Raw genomic sequence first — 27323 nt, 5'->3', positions numbered from 1 at the left:
ATGTATAGAGCACCTATTAAGCTCAGTGACCTTGATAATAAGTATGATAATAAGCAGTCTGGTTGACAGGTATTAAACAGGCTCATATCTGGGACGGACTAGAAAGAATATGTGCTATTTAATTGGGGATGCTTGTCATCACTAATGAACAACAAGAAAGGGTTTGAAAAGTTCTTTGAGATATTTACTTGAAAATACCACCAAAATTTCAGATAAGTACCGTATCTGAGGTAAAGCTACTATGTACTGAGAATGATTTCATTGTGCTTTGCATACATTATATCGTTTGGTCCTCACAACATGTTGGCAAGGTTGATATTATTATCCCTATTTTACAGATTAGAAAACTAGGGCAGAGAGATTCAGTAACATTCCCAAGATCACACAGTACTATAAATCTAAAAATTATGTTATGTACACTTTTTTTAAAGTCACATTTTCCTGTACCCAAATCATGAAGAACCATAGAAAGAATTGAAGAAATAGGCTTCATGATATATTTTTTCTTCTCATAACAGGTGAATTTACTTTATTCTTCTTGCCCAAACTGTAAGATATCATGTTGGGCATGCCAACTAAAGAAATGTCACTAGCCATCCAGCTCTGTGAGGATTACATCCTTAGCCACTGCAGTCGCTGAACTTTAATACACCCTGAAAGGAGTTCAGGGTGGAAAACAGGAAAAAGGCACACTGTGCTCTGGGCAAACTGGCAGGACAGGCCTTCAGATAGATATTTTCAGGAGAAATTTTTAAAGAACTTGGATTCTTGCATCTTCCCATACCTAGAAAAGCACTAAAACCATTAACCAAGATATTTGCTGCTTGTGACTAGCAGTAATCTTCTACAAAGGGGGTAAGTGCTGGTTGCACTCACCCCCTTCTCCAAAATCACATATGTGCAGACCTCCCCCTTACCTCTTTGAAGCAGTTCCTCGGAGCTATCTGCGAGGATGTCTCCAGGCTATAGTTCCCAGTAAGTCCCCAAGTAAAACTGAAACTCGGAGCTCTCACACTGTACGTTTTTATTTCAGTCAACTGGCACCATTCATATTACACAGATTTATTGTTCAAATGTGCTCAGCTTTTTCAGTAAAATTAGAAGAAACTCCAATTTTCCAACGGGTATATGTGCATTAAGAAAACAACTACCATGTGATTTTAGATATGGATGCTAATTCCTAAACATTAGTTATTATTTCTGCACCCAGGTGCTTAGAATGTTTAAAATGCAGTATATTCGTGTGGATTTTCCAAGTATTTTGGAGCATATATGAAGACATGTTTGTGCATATCTAAGTTTTATACATATGTATTTATTTTAAGTTATATGAGTACTGAGTACAGTGTACATACAGGATATGATATTCACATGTTATTTCATTTTTTGAGAGAGCTTAACCCTCACAATTATTAACTGTGCATAAAATCTAAATAGCAGATATAACATACTGTATAGGTCTGACTACTCATTCAGAATAGCCGTTCTTTGCTTTTATGATATTGGGAAGAGAAAAGAGTTAGTAAAGAAATAGAAGCATTCCTCAAGCCCCTCTTCTCTAAAACATATTCCATATACTCTCCTGAACGGTCTGGAATATCCTTCTCTGCAGCTACCCCATCACCCTCTCAATGCAGTGGGAAAGTCGGTGGGTAATTGGGTCCAGATTGGAGATGTTTAAATATTCATGAGGCTGGCAGGGGACTGGAAGGGGGTGACTGTCTAGAATGGGGGTGGGGCCGGGGGAAGTGATTAGTCATTGAAAGCTAGTGAACAATTCTGAGAAAGAGATCGAGAGACAGGGAGGAAAAAGAGGGATAGGCAGCGAGTGGGTGGAGAGAAGAGAAAAGAGGAAGAGAGGGAAGAGGAGAGAGAGAGAGCATGTGCGGTGAGCAATAGCTGTGGACCTTACAGTTGCTGCTAACTGCCCTGGTGTGTGTGAGGGGGAGAGAGAGGGAGAGAGAGAGAGAGAGAGAGAGAGAGAGAGAGAGAGAGAGTGAGAGAGAGAGAGAGAGAGAGAGGGGGAGGGAGGGAGAGGGAGGGAGAGAGAGTGCGCTAGCGCGAGAGAGCGAGTGAGCAAGCGAGCAGAAAAGAGGTGGAGAGGGGGGGAATAAGAAAGAGAGGAGGAAAGGAGAGAAGGCAGGAAGAAGGCGAGGGACGATACGACCATGCTGTGCTGTATGAGAAGAACCAAACAGGTAGACCTAAAGATTTTTACTTCTTGCTGTTGTGAAATTACCAGAGTGCAATATTTCCCTGTAAAGGTAGAAAAAATATTTGAACAGCTTCTGCTCTGGCCATGGTGCTTGCGTTTCCTTAGCATATGGTAACTGATGCTTGCATCCCAGCTTTTATTCTATTCTTTCACAGTCTGCTTTTGGAATGCTGCTACTAATTAGGATGAGGTTAGAAAAAATACGCCTGTTTGGCTAGAAAAAAAAAAAGATTTTTTTGGCTATTAGTAAATGTTCAGCGTTTTAGGTCTCTGGTTTTGCGGATGTGGATATGGAAATGGGTGTGGAGGAGAAGATGTGAGCTCTACCTACAAGATGGGGAGGCAATCCTTTATATTATTTGCAAAAAGCAGGGTTGAAAGAATAATATTCAGTTATGAGTATTGCTTGTTCTATCGTACAATTTTTTCACATGTGCTGCGGAAGAAGCCTTATTTCCTACATGCATGAGCTTCACATGGGTGCAGGTATTAATGGAAACACATGTGAAGGTTTAATTAATTAATTTATTTTTCAATGAATGAATGAAACTGTAATTTGGGAGTTTTTTTTTTTTTAAAGAGAATCTAGAGATAACTGGGGCTGGGGGGGGGGGAGAGAAACTGGCCGAGTAGAAGGGGAAAATCCCCTTCCCAAGACCAGCAGCCGATTGTGCACCAGCTGGTCCGAGGAGAGGGTGGACCACGCCCCTAGGAGATTCGAGCTCCGATGGGATGGGAAAGACGAGCCGAGTATTACCTGTTGGAAATCAGGTCTCTTCTGCCCTTCCTTTGCATCCTACCTGGAATTGTAGTGACCAAAGACGGACTAACATTCCGGATAATAAGCATGGTGACTCATTTTCATCAGGAAGAAGGACACAAACAAGATAAGCAAGAATCAGAGTCCCCTCCCCCTCCCCCACTGCTCAGGTTTTTCTTCCATTTCAAATTGCTCACTTATTTCTTGAAAGACGTTTTAGAAACTTGATTGGGGTGAGGGTGGGGAAGAATGACTAGTACGGTATTCCGCAGCAACCGACAGTGCCGCGGCATTCTGCAAAGGGAGCTTTCAAACATTGACCGGAACACGTTTGAGTGATATTGGCGAAGGTTAAGGAGAAAAATGGGTGTGAGATTTGGGTGAGTGTGTGCTTGTACGTGTGTGTGCGTCTCCCTGCGAGGCGAGGCGGTCTTGGTCAAAAAAGACCTTTGCACGTTGATTGCCTTCAGGGTGGGGTGCAAGAGATAGGATTTGGGCATTATTCCTGTGCAGGTATTGCATAGGGGGCAATTTGTAATACACTCGCTGAATTCGAAGGGGGTGGAGGGAGAAGTGGAGAAGGAACAGGCTGCCAGCTTTGCACATTTAGCCAGCGCCCTGGAAGCGGGGCTGGGGGTGGAGGGCAGGGGGCGGGGTAGTGAGGATGAAGAAGGAAGAGGAAGGGGAAGGGAGACAGAAGCGGAATCTCAGAGCAGTGAGTGGAGAGGGTGGAGAGGGTGGTGAGGCAGGGCAAAAATAAATAGATAGATAGATGATAGATAGATAAAGTATCAGGCACCTGGGGTTTTGTGAGTGGTTTGTGTAAGGGTGTTTGGGGAAGAGCATGAGAGTCTTACATGTGGTACTTCCCTAAACTGCTGTATGATTCCGGAGATTGATGCTTCCGCTGGCTCATTTTTCAAACCAGGACATTTCCTCTCCTTGCCTTCCTTCATTCTAATGCATAAATGCAGTAGATACAGGTGGCTGGGTTAAGCACACTGTCAAGGAAATGTTCTGAGGTTGCCCACCTGGTGAGCTGCAGAAATAAAATTTAGGAAGGTGGAGCCCTAAGGAAGACAATGCTATTCATTAAAAAAGCTTTAATTTGGGGGAAGAAAAAAATATGCTGGTTTACAACTTTTTGCCACCCTATGTATACATATACATGTATACACATGCCCCCTCTGACAAAGGAAACCAAGCATGATTTTTCGAAAGGGAATTGAGGCTAAAGAAATTCCCTTCCCCAAAAGGGGACAGCTGCCTTCACTTGGGTCCTCTTACTGACAGCCCCAAGTATTCACTAGGATATGTGCAAAGTGATGAAGCCGAAATTGTGTGTTTAGGGAGTTGTAGAAATTCACATGTAAATGTGTACAGTATCCACATACTTTACGTACAACAGTCATGTGTGTACCCTGTGTGGTTTCCATATGCCGGCATGTGTTTTTGCATAATTCATATTCAAGACAGAAAATTGAAAGGTATAGAAATAATCCTATTTTGCCATAAATTTTATACATGTGTACTTCTGTGTGAAATGGTCATGTCCCCTACTGACCACTGCTGTGTATCATTCACATAAGTCAGTATTTAGGATGCCATTAAGTCAGACTAAAGGAAATGGTGTATTCAGGGCGTGGGCTCACACTACACTGACTGGCATTTCTATAGCCTGAGTACTTAGATCTCACACAGGTTTTGTGCTTGTGGGTGAAATGATCCTATATCATTCATGGCAGAATCCGACTGTGTTTATCTTTTTTCTGCCATCTATTCATAACCCTAGCCCTTAATAGGGAATAAAACCAGGGCAAAAACCTGCAAAGGTCTAAACTCTGCCACACCCATGAAATCCAGCAGAAACGTGGGAGGGGGCTGGAGGGATTGCACTTCCTTCCTCTTCCACTTGAGCTGCATAAAGAAGCCGTCCTGGATTTCCAAGTTGTAATACATTGCGAATGGCTGAGAAGAAAGCATAAATGATCTTTATTAGCCACTAATTACCACTATAGATTATTATAGCAGAAAGAAGAGAATGAGAGTGGGGTGGAGAGGAGAAGATGGTAAAGGAGTGGTCAAAGGAGGAATAAGATAAAAGAATCCCTGACATTTTATTGGCTTCTCATTTTTCAAATGTCTTGAGGCTAACTTTAAATAGCTTAATTACCATGCATTTTACAGATGATGAAAAACTTGCAAGATCTGTGTCCACAAAGCAAGAAAACTGCGAGGTGTTTCTTTTGTTTAAAAATAAAGACTTTAATTTGTAATCGAAGTAAAAAGACACCAGCGCAAGCAAGAAGCCCTTCTAGCCCTCAAGCCTTCAACCCCCATCAACATCTGCATTTTTCCACATACAACAAATAATTCTCATCTTAGCGGGATCTGTGGTTCAGAATTCCAACCTGGCTGCGCTTTTCCCTTGCAGTGTTGGAAAGGTGTGGAAGGATGCTGCCTTGCTGCTTGGTGCAGATTCCTCCTAGTGATAAACTGGATTCCTCCTTAATCTCACCGAGCCACACCCAGTGTCACCCAGGGACTAAGTGAATTAATTAAATGGAAGCATCGTACTTACTCTAATTGAAACTGTTCTTTTTTTTCTTTTTTAAATGGTGATTTCTATCACACATTTCCAAATTTAAACAGAAGAAGAAATCATTTAAAGGGCATTTTTTTTCTGCCAAATTATCTAGACTCGCAGAGAATCTTAGAGAATTAATGGTGAATCTAGAAATGCATTAATATCTGGTGACTCTATAATGCCTTCTAACCCATGCCAAGGTGCATACACAATGATCCCTGCTCTCTCATGCTGACAGCCTGTAACTCTGCTCCCTTCCTTTCCCACCCATGCTGAGGCAATTGGGATAAGAAAATATAGGGTTAACTTTCTCTCTTGCTGAGCTGGCAGAACTACAGAAAACCATTCATGCTTTATGCTAAAGGGCAGCACTCCTGTTCACTGAGAGGAAGAGTAGCTTAGGGTCTCCTTCGCCTCCATCATAGTGAAACTGGGACTGATGAATCTACATACTTCAGTTTTACCTGGCTCCACAAGGAAAAGGGGGGGAGTGTCTTTGAGGCAATGGTAGGTGTATATATTAACCAAATGTTTCCCTTGCTCATATTGATAAAGTAAGACAAGTCTGAAATCTTCCTCTAATATTAAAGGGGCATTTCAAAGGATGCACATACTCAGGTCATCAAAAGAGAAGATACAGCATTTACCTAATCACTTCCCTATTAGCTGTCATGGAGGCATTTAGGCAACCAATCATGTCTGTTGTCAATCAAAGAAGTGACTGTGGGCAGGAATTCTCCCTTCTGAATTTCTGAAGTGTGGTCTGGTTGCCCCTGGTTAATCTTCAGAACATTCTCTGTGGTACTGGGAAGAGCACTGTACTGAGAGTCCTTAGTTTATACCACTTACTGATTCTGTGATCCTTGCCTGAATCACATAATCTAGGGCTTCAATTTCCCTATAGTATGGAGACTTAAAAAAAAAAAAAAAAAGAAAACGAACAAACAAAAAACCCAGCATGCTTACCTTAAAGGTTTTTGTAGGGACCAAACAAAACTGATATGAAAACAAAGGTCAATACAAATGTAAGAAAATTTTCTCTCTGAGGTTTGCAACATGAGTCTTGGCTTAGAAACTGCCAGTCCTTCAGGATTGTCAAGTGCCTACTACGCTTCCTTTTCCTGTTAGAGAGTAGTTCCTTCTGCTCGTCGTTGATTCCTCCTCTTCATCACTCCCCATTCACTATACCATTTACTTTAATAAGGCTTCTGTTCCCAGAATTCCGTTGAAACATATTCTGAGAAATACACCATATCCAGTGACTCTTTAGTTCACATCTCATTTGACATGTCTTTGGTATTTTGTATTGTTGCCCATTCCTCTTCCTGAAACTGTCTCCTCCTTTGGCCCCATCATAGTTCCCTCTTTCTTCTCCATCTCAGATAGGTCCTTCTCCATTCTTCTTTGCTGGCTTCTTTCACTCTCTCCCTCCCCAAATATCAATTATCTCCTGGTTATTTATCTTGATGCCTTTCTCTTCTTATTCAACATTCTAATTCTAGGTGATCTCATCCACCTCCAGAGTTTGTAACCACCTGTGTGATTTCCAAATCTGTAGACTGGATCTCTCATCCGAGTTCTGATCCATAGATTTCAGAGACACCTATGTTCCTTATGAACAAAGTCAAACTCAGTGTCTCCCATTTTGTTCCACTTAGTCTTCCTCCAAATTCCCACGCTTATTGCTGTAACTCCATCTATCCAGCTTCCAAACTCTAGGAAAATGGGAGTGATCCTAAAAGTATTCTTTTCTTTCAGTCCCCAAATCTAGTTATGAAATTCTTTGATTCTAGTTAAAAAGATTTTGAATTTATCCTCTGCTTTTTCCACCACAATCTCCACCACAAATAAGCTGATTCTGACTTTCATTACCTCCCATCTGGACAAAGACAATAGCTTCTTACATGGACTCCCTGCCTCCATCTTCCTCTCCTTCTGCTCTTGCAAATAGCATTGCTCTTATCTTTACCTAACACAAGTCTGATCAGATTATTTCCCTCCTGACAATCTTCTAATGGTTCCCTGTAAACAGTAAGCTAAATACAAACTCCTCAGCATGGATTGCATGATCTAGTCTTCCTTTTTTTTTTCTTTTCTTTAATTTGGCCGTGCTGAGAGGCATGCGGGATCTTAGTTCCCTGACCAGGGATTGAACCCGTGCCCCTGGAAGTGGAAGCATGGAGTCCTAACCACTGGACTTCCAGGGATTTCCGGCATGATCTAGTCTTGACTATCTTTCCAGTGCCATCTTCAAGCACCTCTTCTCTCAACAACACTACATCAGTATTTCAGGCCTGCCTTGATGTCTTTGCTCTATGCCTAGAAAATTTCATTTCCCTCTCAGAATAGAAAATTGCCACTCCCCCCGTAAGAGTTAGCTCTTTTAAGCCATTCTTGTCCTCCCTGATGTTAAGTTTTCTTCTACCTTCTTTGTGACCACACTGTAGTTTGTACAATCACTATTATATCCCTTGTTACACTATACAACATTTGTTTTTTCACATACTGGTGTCCATACTGTGAGCTGCTTAAGGGAAAGGGTGAAATCTTGATTATTTATCTATCGCCAGTGCCTACCACAATGCTTAGCACATAAAGTAACGGATTTTAACTGTGGATATTCTGTTTGCTAAATGAATACAGAACTAGGTTTACAGTCTTTCCATAAGTTGTGGCATGTCTAAATGGATGGACCACTACTAGATTTTTTTTTAATCTATTGGCATCAAATTTTGAAGTGGAGCTAATCATCATTGATTCTTGTTATTGACCTATAGACATGAAAACCATCAGTTTTTTCTTTTAATTGAGGTATAGTTGTTTCACAATGTTGTGTTAGTTTCTACTGTACAGCGAAGTGGAGTTCCCTGTGCTATACAGCAGGAAAACGATCAGTTTTTAATGAAAGCAGACACAAAATACAAAATGAGCCCAAGTATACCGTGTTGCTCCAAACTATTATAACTGGTACTATCTGAAAACCTCCCTTTGATGTCCACCAACCAGTGTACCAGCCGCACCCTCTGAGGGTAGGAGAGTCCCAGGTTAGACACACGGTTATCATCATCTTGGATCTTCTCGTGCCCTTCCTTTTGGGCCCCAAGTGCTTACACCTATTGCTTTGTTGCACAGCTATTCCAAATAGTCCCTGACTCAATCCCTCACTACTCTTAGTTATTTCATTGATCACACAAACTTTAAAAAATGCTTGTAGTGTTGGCCTGTGCTCAGGGGCCCACGTCCAAGGATTAATTTCAGTTTCATTTGGGTATCTTTTCTGCCCACCGAACTAGCCACATGATAATATTCCACAAAGTGAAATCTTGCATGGAGGTAAAGGGAGGTTGAATGGTAAGTAGTCCCTCAAATGTCTGTTAAATGAATGAGAATCAGGTCAGGTTTATCTCTCTTAGGTTTGAATTGGCTGAAGGAATTTGGATTCTGAGGTAGGCCTCTTGCGGCCAACATGGGGCACACTGTGGCTACAGCTTTACCTGAAAATACTCGTTGCCAGACCCTAAGTGGTGGATTTTCTCGGACTAAATTGGCATGGCCTTGAGAACAGTAAGACAAAATGATCTATTGGTGGAGATGAATAGTGTTTCGCAGTCTCCACACCCTTATTTTATATCTTGCTCATGGCTCTCAATCTCTTTCGATCTCTTTCTTTGAGTTGTCCTATTTTTTTCTCCTCCCCTCTGGTCCAAGTGGAGTTTGTCTAATTAAATAATGCCAGCTCATTCTAGTGTTTAGTGGGCGAGACCATAACAGGAGACTTTTAAGAAAAAGTGTGTCCCTTCCAACTTTCCAAATAGGTATTTTAGGCAAAACAGGTACATTAAGGTATGTCTGACACATAGTAGCCTCTCAACAAAAAATATTTATTGAGGGAATAAATGTAGGAAGGGAGGGATCATCATGATGGGCCATTAAGGGATATGTTTTGGTACAGAAGATCATAGCTATGTACCTGTTGAGAGGTGGTTCTGTGTAAATACACACTCAGCTCTGTTGGTCCTCTCAAGGTGGTGGTGGTCAAAGTTACAATTCCAGCTCCTGTCTGCTTAGAACAGAGTGATACCCTTGCAGTGAGTTCAGGTTGTAGAATGGGAGTGTGACCCTCCAGATTCCCTATCCTTAATTATTTACAGATCTTATTTTCTTAGATGTTGTTTGTTTAATGTCCTGTTTCATGTCTTTGTAGTGGAATAAACCCTACCCTGGGTTCTAGACCCGGCTCTGCCAATTGCTTGTCGTGTGACCTTGGGTAAGTAACATCATCTTTCTGAGCCTCAGTTTATTCATCTATATAAGTGGGCACATAAAAAGAATATACTCCAGATCCAAACCTGCCTTTTCTACTAGGCTGGTGTGAGGCTCACATAAAGTGGTAAAAATAAAAGTGCTTAGCAAACGATGTGTTTTTCAAGTGTAAAGTATTATTAACTGAGGAATTCCGCATATTGAAACCTAAAGTACTCACAGCTCTATGCCAAGAAGTACCCTTGCTCTCTGTATAGAATATACATACATTTCCCATTCCTACCCCTCCTCTCCTATTCTCTACAGAGTAAATATTAACCTAAACGTGCTAATGGATGGGAGCATAGCATATCTTTATCATTTCCTTCGAAAACTTCAGTGACAGAACTTAAATAAGCAGATATTCAAATTGTCATGCGACCCCAACGATCAGTTCAAAGGCAGAAATATGCACTATTTTTCTTTTTATCTTTTTCTGTTTTAGTCTGTTCTGCACATTTAAATTTCTCTTCCCACTTGCTAAATTGGCTGCTTCTCCCCTATCCCCATCCTCCCCCCCCCCGCCCCGCCACCTCACTTCCAAACTGGGTTCTCAGCACTAAGATTACCAGGCATGCTGTGCTCACATCAATCACATGAGAACCCAGTCAGGCAGAACAGTAGAGAGGGAATGTGGGGCTGATTGGGAGATTGAAAATGGGGATGGAGCCTGGTTGGGGAAAGCACTGTTCAAAGATGATCATCTGAGCACAATTTTCATACAACCTCAGGGTTTCTCATTGCATCAGGAATTAACCTTGATCAGAAGTGGTATACAGTCCTGAGCCTTTTCCAACTCAACTCTAATACCATAAATAATCTAAACTTTCAGGATCTCTACAAAGGGCATTTCAGTTCTCCTGCCTCCCTGGTTAATTGGGATGTTATCTATTTAATAATACAAAATTTATCCAATTCTCATACAAGCAATAAATTCTTGCAACCCAAAGGATCTGATTTCTTAATGTATGGATAATATTTGAAAATATTTTTAAGCGTAACAATGGGATCAAGTTTGTCTAAGAGATTTGCTTTTCCTAGAAGCCAGAAGTTTAACATAGAAAAATTAATATCATGGATATTTTGAAAACTACTTTTATAAAGGGGGCTTATATAGAGTTTGATAGAAAGATACATTAACTAGAAATCTGCAAATATGCAGGTGTCCAGAGGGAAGCAATTATTTTTTGGATTATATTTACAGTTGGTTAATGATCACCTTTAATCTTTCACTCTAGCCACTTCTCTCTGTCTCGCTCTGCCTCTGTCTCTGTGTGTGTGTGTGTCTGTCTGTCTCTGTCTCTCTACACACAAACACACACACACACACACACGTACTTGTATTATTTATGTCTCCTTTTGTTGGGTACAAGTAACAGACACCGCTTTTAATGGTCTAGAAAAGAGATCTATTGAAAGGAAACTAGATATCACATGAAATTAAGAAGTTGAACAGCCAAGCTTATGGGAACCAGGGTAGATCTGGGAACTTCAACATAAGGAATTCATAGACTTTCTTTCTGGAGCCCTGCATTTAAAAGACTCAGTTACTAACAACCCCAGCTTCTCTGGCTCTCAATTAGGAATTCTAGCTAAGAAACAGAAATGTATCTATGTACATACACATATACAGAGAGAGAGAAAAAGAGAGAGGGAATATGAGAGAAAGAATGAGACTGAATGAACCTGACTGGTCCTTCTCAGTTCAGCTAGTTACCAACAGAACAATCATCTCTAACTGGATGATGGGCCAGATCACGTGATTTAGACAATTTCTGGAAACTCACACCTGTGAATCTAGGGGGAGAGTAAACTGGCTGAGAAAGAGTCTCCTGAATGTCCATAATAGGGAAGCTTACCGGATTAGGAGGGATTTACCTCAAATGCAGTAGATCACTATTTTCCCTTTGGCTGTTTTCATTTAGCCTGTATTATATATGCTTATTATTGGTAGGGTTATCACCACCGATGACTCGGAAAGGAAGCAGTAACCACACGGATAACTGACCTCATGAGGTTTTATATCTAAAAAAGAAAAGTTAGGGCAAATCTCCACAGCTAGAGTTGACAAGCATTGTTTTCACTTTTTTCCAGAAGCTGGACTCTGGCAGGTTCCACCTGACTAAGAGGGATATCAGCTATCATATGCTCTTGCTAATTTGGCATGGTATAACTTTGATCTAACTTCTCCTTTTTGGTTTGTGGGATTCATTTCTGCAAAAGGATTGGGCAATAACGGGTGTAAAACATCTCCCTTGAATTTATATCAGAGAAATGCTACTCCTTGATATTAGTCATCTCATTTTGAATGCCCTTAAATTAATTCCAGCAGTAATCATCATATTTATCTATTTTTAGCAAATTGGCACTTTCTAAAACATTGAGCTGTTGTCTCCATATGCACCAGTTTGCTCTAAATGTAGAATTTTGGTAATTAGCTTTACATCCATTATTTGTAATCCCAGTTCCAATAACTATTCAAAATGTTATTTTTAAATGAAAATTTGAAAGACCCTAATGTCTTCCCATTAATGACTGTATAAAAGAGCTAGATGAAGTAAAGAAAAAATAAATGAAATGATCTCCAAAGGTTAAGCAAACTCAGGAATTGGCTGCTTTCCTAAATGGCTTCAGAACCTCTTAGTCAGCACAACCAGCCTAGGAACTAGCCTAGACTAGGAGCTGTTAAAATGCAAATCCTCTTCCCACTCCTACTTGCTTTTTGGTTCAGAAACCAATTTACCAGTTTGGAGTATAAACTGAGAAGTCAAAGCTCTTCTTAATAGCCAAACTAGATCCTCAACAGCTAGTCTAAAAGATGCATTGCACAGTTCTACTCAAACCCCGGTAGAGGCAGCAATTGTCTCTGATATTTATACACACACACACAAAAAGCAAGGCAGGATTTCTTTAAAGAGAAATTATTGGTTTCTAAATACCTAACTTGCAGTTAGATTTCTAGATCCATATTGTATTGAGGGCAGCCCCACTTTGGCTATCCAGACTCTTGTGGGGTTCTAATGGGGGAAGGGAAATAAGCATTGAGTATATTTAGGGTGGGCATTGCCTTTCAAAGCCCTTTTCTTTAAATCTTTATTTGAGAGATGTAAAGGAATAATGAGACTTTATAAGTCATCCACCTTAAACATCCCCCATTTCATCTTCAGCTAGGCATTTGGAGAATTTTTCTTCCAAAGTTTTACTGGATTAATATTTCTAAAAATTTCTGAGATTTTCAAAAGGAAAGAGAAAATATTATCTCACTTAAAAAATATTGGCTCTTTCTTTAGGTGAATCTGATTTGGGGGTTTGATTTATTCCGTTTTGGTAATTTATTTAGTTTTTTCTGAAGAGTAAGCACCATTTGCAATCTTCCCTTAACCACTGCATTCCAAGGACTTTTTTACTCCAAAGAAAGAGAAGGCGATTCTGTTTTCTTTATGGCCTTGGAAAGCTACTCTGGAGAAATCAGGTTTGTATTTAGTATTCATTTGAATAAATCTTTCATGCTAATCTAAATTCAGTGCTCTTCATGTCTTTGATTGCCTTTGACTGAGAATACGGAGTGATAGCTTTAGATAACTCAGCCAGATTTGTGTTCCATACTTATGGACAGTTAACTGGAGAGCTGTATAGAAAACATCAACAAGATCTAGTTTCTTGCATACTTTCTTTCATCTTGAACTTCATACCTTACCCCTTTGGAGTGAAACCAGTATAGAAGAAGAAATGAAGAGGACTATTCTTGAAAAGGGAGGAGGAGTTATAAAATAGAATTACTGTTTGGAATTGGGCCATTGCCCTCCAGTGAAAACTGTCATGGGAACGTAAGACCACAGATGGCTCAGACTTCACTTCTGAACATCATCTGGAAGATAGAGTAAGCCCAAGAATAAGAGTATTTAGGAAAGAATCCAAGAAGTGTGGGCACTAGTCTACTTAAGTATACTTAAGCATACTTAGGACCCAATTCAGTTTTTATCCTCACTTAAGTGAAAAGAAACGTGATTCTTGGTAAAAAAAAAAAGACTATGTATCTTTCAGTAATTATGGGTTTTCCTGTAGCCTCTATAATTCTATGTTCTCATTCTAGTGTCACTGGAAACTGATTGGCTCATGTATAAGCTGAAGTTTATTTTATTAAGTATGTCTTATCAAAATTGCTATTTTTACTGAACTTAGGTATATTGTAAAAATCCATCCATAAAGGACCAAACCAGGAGAACCACAGGAAAACCAATAGAAAAATTAACTTTCCCATAATCCGAGATTTGCAGATATTAAAAACATTATTATTTTTTCTTTTATTTTTTTGTTACCACCTCAGAAAGTGTCATGTTAAGCTAATTATCTTCTCCCTAGATTAGACCTCTGACTCCCCTACTCTTGACAATATCTTTTTGGAGACACCAGACATTCCCAGTTATGCAGCTCATAATATGGAAATAATTACTCTATCTTCCCTCATGAAAGCCATACTATCAGTTACCAAATTCTATTTGCAATGTCTTTTATGTCTTTTTCCTTCTTCTGCCAGCCTTTCTTAACCAGCATTCTACAAGAGAACCAAGCCCTAACACCTTAAGGCCCTAAAGCCCGTAATTGTAGGTAATGAATTAATCTCTTCCCTGTACATCTAGAGCAGTACTAGTTACACACCATACTTTGCAGAATGGAGGAAGCACTCAAATCATTTTTTTAAGGGTTCTGTGGTTCACATGAGAAACCCCAGGTAAGAAAGGCTGGATAGTCACCAAAATTCCCTGCTTTCTTGGCATCATCTTTGCACACTGCCTGCTGGATAATCTTACTTTTCAATCCCCTTTTTCTCAAAATTTCAATGGTTTTTCTTTGTTTAGAGCATCAATTCTAATTTATTTATTTATAATTGTTTTTCAGAATCTGGTACCAATCTATTTATTTATAATGGTTTTTCAGATTGTTTTTCAGAATCTGGTACCAATCTCCTATTCTTGCCTTACCTCCTACTGGCTCTGCCATTGACTAGACTTGTGAATTTAAACAAATTTAATCTCTCTGGGCTATCATTTCCCTCTATATAAAATAAAAGTGTTGAACTAAATTGTCTCTAAGGCTTTCCAACTTATAGAATAGCATGTTCTATAGCAAAGCTCCTCCTCCACTGTGGCACTTTGTCTTAGCCACACTTAGCATGAATTTAAGTATTAGTGTCCCTATACTTTTGTTTATTGTCATTTCCACCACTTGGAAAGTCCCCTTGGTGCCGAGTTCAATTTCACCCACACTCTGAGGCCTGAATCATGAGTTATCTCATTTGTGAAGGCTTTCCGGATGGCCAGTGACTTCTTCCCCTCTTAGATCTTCAGTATCACATGCTACAGGTCCTGTTTATTCAGCCTTCACTAAACAGAGCCCTACTTGATTATCCATTGGTATTTGTATGTACCTGATCTTCCCGAACTAGTTTGCAAACTCTTTGAAGGTAAGGTATCGAGTTCAGAGCCTGGCTCAAGAAACACATTTGATTGTCTCTGAGGGAGTTTACAGGACAAATAGATGGATCTGTAAACTCTCAGAAAGACAAGTGGAGCTATCTTGCATGACCTCTCTGGGACATTTGAAACCATGAAACATGCCTTCTCTTTACTTTCTTGGCTCCATAACACCTATTTCTGCTGTTTTTTCTCTTCTCTATCCTTGGCTTCACATTCTTTTTTTTCTCCCTTGGCTCCTCTTTCTCTCTCCACCCCTGAAAAGTTGTTGTTATGCAGGCTTTTGTCCTTATTCTTGCAAGTTCTTAGTCAACAGAAGTTCCAAGACTAATCTAATCTGTGCCCACAACTCCTACATGACGAATGGGTCTCAAATTCTCCAGGCTCTCTAGCCAAGTCTACTTCCCGAGCTCTAGAGCTTTGTATCTAACTGTCCACTAGAAATCTTGTCCTGATGACCCACAGGAGCCCAATCTCCACATGTCCTAAAAGTAAGTCTTCATCTCTTTTTCCCAAATCTCTTCCCCATCCTCATCCAGTCATCTAAATGGAAATGGAACCCTGATTAATTCCCCCAGTCTTCCTTTTATTTTTAGATGCTACTACTTTTTCTAGTTTCTATAAGTAGAAAACAAACAAAATAGCCATTCGTTCTTCCTTTGCCATCACCCTCTACCTCAAAAATACGTCATCTCTGTCCTTCTTTCTTCATCTCCACTATCATCTCTAACCCAGTTGTCTCTCATGGAGACTGACACAACAGCCTTCCCATCTAATCTCCTGTCTTTCACCCTCAACCTTTTATAATCATTCTCCCCTCAGTAGAAAGAATGGTCTTTTAAAAAGTTTCTATCAGATCATGTGTTTCCACTATTTTAAAACCTTTGATAGCTTCCTATTCCACATAGAACCAAAACCAAACTCATTACTGCTAAGGCCTATAAAAGTCTACATAATCCAGGACTTGTCCCCTCCTCTGAATTTTTCTTATAACCAAACACTTCTTGCTCACCAAGTCTATTGGCCTCCTTTTAAAACACACCAAGCACATTCCCTCTTCAAAACCTTTGTGTGTGTTACTCTCTCTACCCAGAATGCTCTTTCTCTTACTCTTTACTTGAGACACCTTCTGTGACAAATCCATCTGAGTGGTGTCCAGGTTACTTTCTAACACATCACCCCACTTCTTTTGTTTTCTTTAAGAATTGTTCTCAATCTGATTTTTAAAAAATTTACTTGCTAATTTTCTGGTCCCTGCCTATCTCCTCAAACTTCAAAATCTACCCCTCTTCACATCCCACACTCCACTGTAATTGTACAGTTTCATGGAACAACCCATGTTACTTCATCCTTTCCCCCTTTCTAAACACTATTCCTTTTGCCTGGAATACCTTCCTTTCCCTTCTTTTCTACATAACACCTTTCGAATGTATTTCTATAATGTGACTAGAGTTGTTTTTTTCTTTGCGGAGACTCCCTGATCCTCCAAGCAGATATGTTGATTTTTCCTTTGTGCCATCATTGTGTCTAGTACATGCCTATACTACAACATTCCACAGACTTTATTATAAATATTAATTTACACGTCTGTCTCTTTTGCTATTCTAAAATCTCCCTTCGTGTAGGAATCATGTTTCGTTTATTGTCTTATGTATATAGCCTTAGTTCAATGCTTTGCACATAATAGGCTCCCATTAAACAGAAGTTGAGTTAATGGAGCCCACACATATGACCAAATATCAGTGTCTAATGAGTTATATGTGATGGCAAAATTTGGTTAAGTCTAAGGCAAACATTGCCCACTTCCCACCAATTAATCATGGAAACTGCCCACTCTGGCACACTTTATAATTAGGCACCTGATAGATATCTCACACAGAGCTAAGACCGCACGGACTTGGATTTCACCCAAATGGTGCCAGCTGGCTGCTTCAGCAAATAACAGTCCCCATTTTGTAGAGAGATACTTCAACATGGAAAGATAGCCATACTTGACAGTATAAACTTCTTATGATTTGGGCTAAGGATGAAGAGCAGTTTAAAGTTATATATTTTTAACCCATTAATATGCCTTCCAAGCTAGGGGCTAAACCTTCAACCTTTTCATAATATCTAAAACTGCTGACTTCTGAAACCCCTCCCAGAGGAATCCTGGTGAAGTTTCACACCCTTCCTCTTTGTTAATGATATGACTTGTAGTTGCACGTACACATTCTCTTACTCCTTTTACTCTCTTTAATTTCAAATTAGAAAAAAAATATATGCACTATGATGCTTAATTGTTGTTTTTTCTGGTGACTGTCTATGTGCTATGGAAGCATCCACCTGTCTGATGTTGTTTATGCCCAAACTGATAAACAAAAGGAAAGATTTTCCTACAGGGGAAGGAGGAAACAAATGGCCAGGTAATCATTGACTTAACAACATCTAGCATATGTCTCTTACAAAAATATTCGTTCTGGGGAGTGGAGCTGAGGAGGAATGGATTCCCCCTTGGAATTCTGGAGAGGGAGAAATAATCTTCAGTGTAGTCTGTTTCCTTTTTAAGAATATATATGAGAATCAAGAAAACAGAAGAATGTTTCATGGTCATTAGGTAGCTAGGTCCCTTTGAACTACAGCTATATAACATAGAGATTAAAAATACTTTTTTTGGTCTGGCTGGAAACTTAAGCACTCTTTTAGATTTCTTTCTTCAGGAAATGATATTCTAAGTTTCAAGCTGCTAACTTGCAAAACAAACTTTGGAAACAAATCTCATTTATAGGTTGGGGTAATGCTCACTCCAAAATCAAATTTGGGAAGAACCAAAAGAATATAATTTTCCAGTTTAGGGAATGGATGAGCATAAGGAAGGCAAGCTGAAGCAGACTTCAGCTGAAAAAAATGAGTCACTTTTCTCAGTTGTACATTTTTTATTTCAGTAATTACAGGGGAGGTGGAGAAGATACATGAGTAGTTTGGGTTGCTGAGAAAGTAGATGACAGAAGGAAGTATTCAATGTTGGAGAAGTTGGATTGGTGGGATATGGTAGAACTTTAAAAGACCCACTGGACATGGGTGGAACCCTTGGAGCCATTTCTAGAAGATGTAAATTTTAAGTTGCCAATGACCTTATCATACTCCAGGAATAGCCAATAAATCTGGGTTGTTCTGATTAAACAAAATTCCAGCCTAATTCTCTGGAACTAAGAAGGGAGTTTTCCTTGGATTTCAGTGGGTGGTCAACAGGTCAGGCCTAAGATGGTACAAAAAGATTAGAGAATAGACTAAATAGACTAGAGGATAACAAACTCTACTAGGCACTCTATCCATATAAGCTTTTATTTCCTCCTAACATTAAGTGGTTCTATCTTCACCACCTGAAATGCTTTCTTTCCTCCATCTGCCAAACTATGTTTTGCCTCCAAAAATTCTGTTGAAAAATCACCTCTTTTATAAAATCATTCCAGACCTTTCCTCATTCTCCGTCTGGATCCATGCTGCAATCACTATAGTAACCTCCCTAGTAAGTCTTCTCCCCCCATATAGTTTATGTGTGTGTGTATATGTTGCACATATATATGTATACATACAGAGAGAGAGAGAGAGAGAAAAGAGAGAAGAGAAAGAGCATTTGTATGTTTTGTACTTACTGTCCTTTTCTGTTTCCCCTAGACACTGCTTAAGTTTCATTCCTGGGTTCGCCACTGTTCCAGATTTCACAAGGCACTGTTCAAGGCTTCCTACTAACTACCTTTTTATTTAATCTCCCAGGGAAAAGTTGTCATTCTCTTTCACTATATACCTGATGGTAATAATTATCATTGATTAGTAGAGCTAAAGGGATCTTAGAGATTATCTAGTTGTTTTTTTTTAAACTTCTTTTGAGCCACAGAACTTTTGATCCCAGATATTTCTCAGAATCCAAATACATAAAATAGGTAAAAGGTGCTATTTGGCCAGAGCAGAGTTTGGTGGCCCAGCCTTCTGTCCTGTCAGTCCCCTCCTCTCTGCTCTGAGGCCCCTCTGAGGAAGCCTGGGGAGCAGAATTTGGGAAACACTGATCTATGTCCAATCCTTCATGGTGCGGATGTTGGGAAGTTAAGGTATTCAGCTCAGAAAGGGCTGAGCTGGAATTTCTTCCTATGTCGGTGCCACTTCTTTCAGAGGGGTAAAAAGAGGATCATGCTTTCAGTTTCTGGATGTACATATCCCTAAGTATTATAAATTTGTGAAGTCAGCATTTATGTGCTTCATAAATGGACAGGGTTCTTTCACAAATGAAGACTAGAAGTTTTTGTGTTTTCCACCTTTTGACTCATTTATCTTATTTTTCAATTAGTCTTTTTTTTATCAGGACTAACTTTGTGAGAAAATATTTTCCTCAAATGTTATATGAAAGTCACTTATTCTTTCAATAAACATTTATTAACCATCTACTAAGCCAGAAATTATGCAGAATACTGGAAATATAGAAATAATTTTCTTAGAAAAAGGAACACTCTCTACCCTCAAGTAGCTCACAGTATAGTGTGGTAGACCTCTCTATGTCTATTTCAAAGTGTGTATTCTACAATGTGCTCCTGGATAATTTTATTAATCTCAGGTGTATTTTCCTAATCGTTCAGGGATGTTTGCCACTGTAGGAATGCACTAGTGTTTCTTCTCATGTAGATGTGACTATCCAATCTGCCTTGGAGACCTGGAGGGTGAGTTTTGTGAATAAGAGAACATTCATAGGTATTAAGACTTAAATACTGCAAAGCCAGAGGCTTTTTAAGGATTAAATGTGTTAATATATGTAAAATACTTGGAACTATACTTGGCACATAGTGAGCACTAATGTTAGCTATTGCTTGTTATTGTTGATGTTGTTGATGGTGATGATTTGGGGTCTATGTTAAAGGAATCATATGTCAAGTATTTTTTGGTAGGAATTCTTCAAGGACTAGTTTCTGGATTTTGTGTGTGTGTGTGTGTGTGTGTGTGTGTGTGTGTGTGTACATGTCTAAGGTTTAAGGAACTTGCAATTGGTTAATTGAGAAATGAGATACTAACGTTGCTGATTTAAATTTTGCCCACCCTGTGCTCTCAATAGTTTTTAGGACTAATAGATATTGGTTCTTGGAGTCTGGAACTCAGAGATATAATTAGCCTATCTTACAGATGTGGTCAATAAAATAAGAATAGAAGTTTAAGTTTCCTTCACACTTAGAAGGTACAGAGGCTTATCGCTTCCAGGCAACTGGAATGTGAGCATCTCAAGACCTAGACTCAGCCACTCTGAATCTTCAAGGAATGATGTAAAGATGCAATGGCAATGATAAATTATTCTCAGAGATGGTGGCATTTGGAGTCTGGGGTCTGTGGTAGCCACGAACTGATGTCCTAACCAGTCAGGGGTCTCACCTTGACTCTGTTTCCTGGATCCAGCTTGCTTTCCTTGGTTCCTGCCTATTTTTTGAGTCTTGTTCTCTGGCCTTCCCATCAATAATGTGAGCTCTGCTATTATCCGAATCCAGTCTAGTTTCTATGCTTGCACACAAGAATCTGACTGGTACAATCCTGTACTCAAGAAATCAGACCAAAGCTACTAATATTTTTCACTGTGTTATGGCAGCAGCCTCAGGGCTTCTGCTCTTGCTGTTCCTTCTGCCTGAAATGTTTCGTTCACACCTATTCTCAGTGACTTTTGCTCCCTTACCTCCTCAGGGCTCTGCCCAAATCTCACCTGTGTAGATCTCTTCAAGGAGGCTTTCTCTCATCATCCTATATAAAGCAGACCCCACCCTACACTTCCTTTCTCTCCTTCTTTATTCTCTTTCATTATACCACTACAAAAATGTTTATTTATCTCTCCTTTTACATTTTAACTGTTTAAGTATTTGGGGAGGACTTTCCTGCTGTGGTAAATTTATACTCATTAAATTGTCAAATATGATGGTATTATTTATTTATTTGATGCAGGTGCCGTAAGGGGAAATGCTTGCATTTGCCACTGGCACCATCTGGCTTTGACTGATTATTGTATTTTACCTGATAGTCTTTGGACAGGACTATCAGCGTGATGAATGGGTGAGAGTGGGAGGAGTTCAAACACTGGTTGAGAAAGGATAACAAACCTGTAGCAATAAGTCAGACACCAGGAGGCATTCTAAACACTGAATAAGATAGAACATCCATCGCATGTCCTATTTGCATTCCAGGTTACACTTCAAAGAGTCAACGTGGCAAAAACATTCCAAGATAAAACTAGCAAGATCTTCTAGAAAAGATTTAGGTTGCCAGGCAAAAAGAAAAATCCTTTGTGGTTACTGAGTGTGCCGTGATTCCACATGGCTGTAGCTGCAGCTAGAATTCTGCATCTACGTTTTCTCAGCATCAGTAACTTATAATCTGATGGAGATTTAAATAAAAATGAAAAATTTCAAGACATTCCAACATTCTAAGAGAACAATTGATTTGTGGGAATTAAAGAATAGAATGCAGAATAGCAAATGGTGGCACAGTGGCCAGGCACTGGGTTCTGGGGTTATAACCTGATCTTGAATCAAAACCTAATCCCCTGGCATTCTCGAAGCCTGATCTTCATCAGAGGCTTCATTCCAGGACAGAAGTGAGGTGGTAACTTTGCTAATGTGGGGCGTCTTCAGCATGCCTGGATCCCTCTGACATTCTCATTGAGGCAGAGAGCCTAAAAAAGCTACCATTCAATCTTTCTTCTTTCCCCAAAGAGAGACATCTTTAAGGTGCATGTATGGCTGGCCCCTATATTATTTTGGTTTATCAATAGATCACCTATCACTTTCATAGTATCTAAAAGTTAGAAGCGATTTTAGAAGTCATCTTGTCTATGAACTCATTGATTTATTCATTAGGAAACATTTATTAAGTGTCTACTATAAATTAAAGGATGTAGACTGAAAAAATGAATCACATATGCTTGTCCCCTCTATAGGATGCATGAGTTCCTCTCCATGACATCATGATGAGGTCGGAGTTCAGCCTTCACTGGAATATCTCCAACATTTTGGGTGTTGTTGCTATTCATTTATAGCACTCCTCAATAGAGAGAAAGCAGGTTAACTTCACTTAAAAGGGTAGCAGGGCCCAACCAAAACTTTGCTTACCCGCCATCATTCAAAAAGTCAGATGCAGAATGCTTGAAGTCAAAGTCGAATACGTGAAGCTCTGGACAGTTAATTTAGTGAACTCATTCACCTTTGTCTTCTTGTCTTGATCCCTGACAAACTTCACTGTGCCTCGCCATTCTTCATGCTCATCCAGAGATGGGAGCTAAATACCAAATTTGGATATTTGTAACCAATGAGTTCTATTCTCTTGTTACCACAAAAAAAATCTCCAAACCTCTTTTTTTTTTTTTTTTTGCCATACAGCATGCAGGATCCTAGTTCCCTGACCTGGGCCTCTGAGATTGGGGATCCCCTGGACACTGGACTCTCAATCCTACTCTCTTCTCTAGTCTTGGACACCATCTTTAGCATGAAACCCACACCCCCTGCAGTGGCAGTGCGGAGCCCTAGCCACTGGACCTCCAGGGAAGTCCCCTGTTGTGTCCCCAGACCTCTTAATGTATTTCAGAACACTTTCGCTTCTTAATGAATGAAGACTCATCAGCTCAGTTTAGTTTTGTTTGCACAGAAAAATCAAGCTTTGGAATAAATCTAGAGCGTTAAAATGAAATTCCTACAGTTGTCAAATGCTTTGAAATATCTCAAGAAAAACACTTATTGAGGCTTTTCAGCATTTGGCCTTGGCAAGAATTTAGGTATTAAGAGTTCCCACAAAATGAAAAATAAAATGGCATGCAAATATATACACATGTACACAAAACCCAGACTATGGACTTTCAGGGATTTTTGAGATTTCTAGTTTGGGTCTAAGGTGATGATCAACTGTCATTTGTCGGAACTTTGGTTTAATAACAATTTTAAGAAATTGAACAGAGGACTAACTTAAAGTTTTTTAAATGTGCTACTAAAACCAAAACATATTAGATTATGCTTCTTGATAAGATTATTCTTAAACCATGATTTAAGATTCTTCTAATATTCCCTCACTGTCGGGGTCCAGAAACTCAGGGCCAAGGGTAAGTCAGCCTTAGATAAACAGATTGTATGGCCTAGGCCACCAATCTGTCCAGCATTTGTGACCTATAAAGATTCTTCCTGCAAGCGTCTCTGCTTATGCCAACTGTTTATATGCACAGTGGCAACTTCCAAAGCTGTCATTCCCAGGTTTGCTTTGCTTATACAACTAGCTGTTACTGTGTTGGGACTTTCTTTCTTTCCTTCTTTCTTTCTTCTTTCTTTTCTCTTTCTTTCTTTCTTTCTTTCTTTCTTTCTTTCTTCCTTCCTTCCTTCCTTCCTTCCTTCCTTCCTTTCTTTCTTTCTCTCTCTTTCTTTCTTTCTTTCTTTCTTTCTTTCTCCCTTTCTTCCTCCCTCCCTCCCTTCCTTCCTTCTTTCCTTCCTTCCTTCCTTCCTTCTTTTTTCCTTTCTTTGCCAAGAAAGGTTCAATTAACCCATGAGTTTGGTCAAGAATAGAAGTTGAGGGGCAAGACCTGAACATTACAGCATTTAATTTTGCACAGTGTCTTGATGATGGAGCAAGGACTCAGGGATGGTTACTATAGGTGGAGATTCAGAAAGAGTCTAATGAAAGAGCATGAGGGGGCGATCACACATATGCTTCAAATCATTCTGAAGAAATGGAAGAAAATAGAAATAATCTAAGACAAAAGAGGGGAAACTCTGCAGCTATTCTGAATTAAGCACATACCCTCAGAACTATTTGCAGTGCTCTAAATTAGTAGATTGCCACTTCTTCTAGAGAGGATATAATCAGGAAAGATCTCAACCACAAGAGACCCCTCCACTGAGAATTATTTGCAATTTGGTGCCATATTGTGTGTCAGAAACCCTTCTCTCATCCTGTTTTATATGTTATGTATCTCTGTCCAGGAAACTAAACAACCAACTCATGTGTCCTGAACCCCTACTATGGACCTAACTCTGTTACTAATATGTACTATGGGACATATTGGGATGGGCAGGGGAATATAAACCCCACCATCAAGAAGGGGAAACAAGGCTGATGTTTAAGAAATATGTACAAACTAAAGAATAATACTCTTGAAAATAGCAAAACAAGGCAGTCTGCAATTAAAGGAAATGGGCGCTGTGAGAGATCAGTGAGGGGTCATTGGAGGAGGCAGAGGAACTTGAGGGCTTTAAGGGTGGGAAGAGTAGGAGAGTGTTCAAGATGAGGGAGAAGAGACAGTATTCCAGCTAAGTGGGCTGGCACAGCTGCTTCTTGTGGAGCCTTGAGGAGACCGTTCTGAAGAATGTGAAGACTGTTTGATTGTAAGAGTTAGGAGGCGAAATAGGAGTGGAGATGAGGCTTAGCTATAAAGGAAAACAAAAGTGGCCTGCTGTGGTAAGAAATTTGTGCCATGAGCAGCTTTTGACTAAGGGAGAGACATGATGAAAGAGATATTTATGGTACATAGGCATGCCGGATTGCATGGGGAGACTGGAAACAGGAAAGCAAGTTACAAGGTTATTTTTAAAGAAAATAAGAATGAGCAAAAGAAGCCTTGAACTAGGGTGTTCACAACTGGAATTGAAATGTAAAACTAATTGCAGACCTTTTGAGAAAAATGGACTGTTTTCAGTTCCTGTGGGGCATGAAGAAATGTCTCTGGCAATACTTGTGGTCTGTGACCCTTCTAATTTTTCTGATCAAGTGGCATGTGGTATAGGCAGTATGACAAGGCACATTGCAGAAGTAATCCCTGTTTTAGGCAATTACTATGGGCCCTTCTGCAGACCTATTCGCTTTTCATTTTCATTTCCTTAGTTCTTGGATTGCTAACTCTATATCCCACCTTTATTTTCTGCTTCTGACCCCTTCAGGTGGACCCCATCAAATATTCCTTCTGGGCCTCTGAGATTGGGGATCCCCTGGACACTGGACTCTCAATCCTACTCTCTTCTCTAGTCTTGGACACCATCTTTAGCATGGAACTCCATCACCCCATTTCAAACCCACCGAACTCTAGAAGCCAGGCCAATTTCCCCCAATTTGCCCTGTGATAGGTAGAGAAATGAAATATGATTGTAAGATTTCCAGCTTAGATAGTGGAGTGGAAATACTCTGGGCAGAATTCATACACTTGAAAGGAAGAGCTGGTTTGTAAGGAAGATGATGGTTTTAAGTTCCAGCATGATCAGTATGAATGAGGCATCCAGAAATGACCAGCTGAAGATTCAGAAGTGGAGGGAGAGATAACAGGTGCAAGTGACTCAAAGGGAGATTGAAAGCTTATTCATCTTCATGGGCTTCAGTCAAAGGAGAGTTAGAAAGAGAAGAGCAGAGGGAAGGGCCTAGTCTCCCTTCAATGGCAGAAGATACTTCATTAAAAGAAACAAAAATCAGTAGAAGAACTAGCATAATCAGAATCAGAGAAGGCAGTAAGGAAAAAGCTTCAAAATAGAATGGTGAACACTATGAAATCAGAGTGATGCACAAGGATGAGAATGTAGGATGACTATTAATAACCTCTGGGTGGACAATTTAGTAGAGTGGTGAGGCTGAAAGTCAGATAGCAGGGGCTTCGGAGGGATAGAGATGGAAGAAATGCAGACAATTGGCAGAGGCCATGCATTTTAAAATTTTGGCACTGAACAGAGGAAGAGAAATGAGATTGTAGGAAAAGGGTGTTTTTTTCAAGCTAGGGAGAGACCTGTGTTAAAAGGAGGAAAGCATAGAGAAGGGTAGACTGAAAAGCTGAAGGAGGAAATAAATGTCACATCAGTGAAGGGATGGGTTCAAATTCTTAGATTTCAAGAGGGTTCCCTGTGGGAAAATGATACCCCTTTGAAATAGAAAGGAAACAGAAGTGGATGAGAGGTTTGTTGAATTGGGGTGGTATATATGCAGGAGATCCTGCCAAAATTCTGAACCCCCTCCCGTTTTTTCCTAGGCGAAGAACTTTGATCGGATGCTCAGAGTAAAAATGGGGAAGCAAACACCTTCAGGGGAGTTTACTAAGCAACACTAAGCAGCATGTTCCCCAGTGGTTTATGGATCACCTGACTGTGTATCACCTAGAGAGGCTTTTAAAAAGGAAGTTTCCTGGAGGAGAGACGTCATTTACAAGCTCCTCTGATGATTCTTTTGCATGCAAATTTGGGAGCCAGTGCCTTGTTGGGAGGTGGAACTATCTTGAAAACACTGTCTAATTTAGGAAGCTAGCAAGAAGCTCCAACGTCTCTCATCCTGTGGCCATTTTAATCTTCACATCCCTGACAGTGTTCCTTTCACTAGGTGTACTTCCATGGGAAAGAGAATAAAACTCACACCAGCATAAACCTGCATGAGTTCTTGGTTAGATCCACAATAAATGGGAAAGCATTAAGGTATATCTATAACCAAAAAGAAAGCCTCAATACTGATCATGTGCACACGTGAAATTTAGATGATATAAACCAGTTATTTTTTCCACTGAATTTCCATTCAGTCCATTAAGAGCTTACTTCAGGTAGGCATCTGGGTGTCCCCATCTCTCTCTGGGCTCCCTTTCTTTTCTCTTTTCCCCCAACCCACATTTTCTACTTTTATGTCCCCCCTCCACCCCTACCCCCCTAGACTTCAGATGGGACGTTAGATCTTTACAGTCCTGTGCATTGTGCCATGTTCTGTCCTAGAGGGTCAGCATTAGAAGCTTCAGACGTTTGGTCCCTAGAGCTTTAAAAGCTGCACGTGGAGAAGATTCACTGACATTTGCTTGCTAAACTTGACTACCTCTTGTAGCATTACATTGATATATTGTTATGTATCAAAAACATTGTTTCTTAATCTAGCTTCACTCCTCATAAAGAGTAAAGGGGAAATAAAAAGTGTGGAAGAGAGTAAAATCCAATTCTGCCACACTGCGGTACCTTTTATTCTTTGGGACTCATATGTCAGGAGGCCCACAAT

The 27323-nt window shown here is 39.9% G+C and overlaps 1 protein-coding gene across 1 annotated transcript in view; it reads left to right on the top strand.

The window, feature by feature from the left end:
* Positions 1 to 2019: 2019 nt before the first annotated feature.
* Positions 2020 to 27323, top strand: part of GAP43 (growth associated protein 43) — a 92847-nt gene continuing 67543 nt past the window's right edge. The window contains exon 1 of the mRNA XM_004278508.3: positions 2020 to 2198. Within this exon, the coding sequence (XP_004278556.1) occupies positions 2169 to 2198 (30 nt within the window). The 5' untranslated portion in view covers positions 2020 to 2168. The remainder of the gene's footprint in view (positions 2199 to 27323) is intronic.

This window comes from Orcinus orca, chromosome 5 (genome assembly GCF_937001465.1).
Source record: "Orcinus orca chromosome 5, mOrcOrc1.1, whole genome shotgun sequence".
Classification (NCBI taxonomy): domain Eukaryota; kingdom Metazoa; phylum Chordata; class Mammalia; order Artiodactyla; family Delphinidae; genus Orcinus; species Orcinus orca.
Note: the sequence above shows the minus strand (reverse complement) of the source record. Positions and strands in the feature narration are given on the sequence as shown.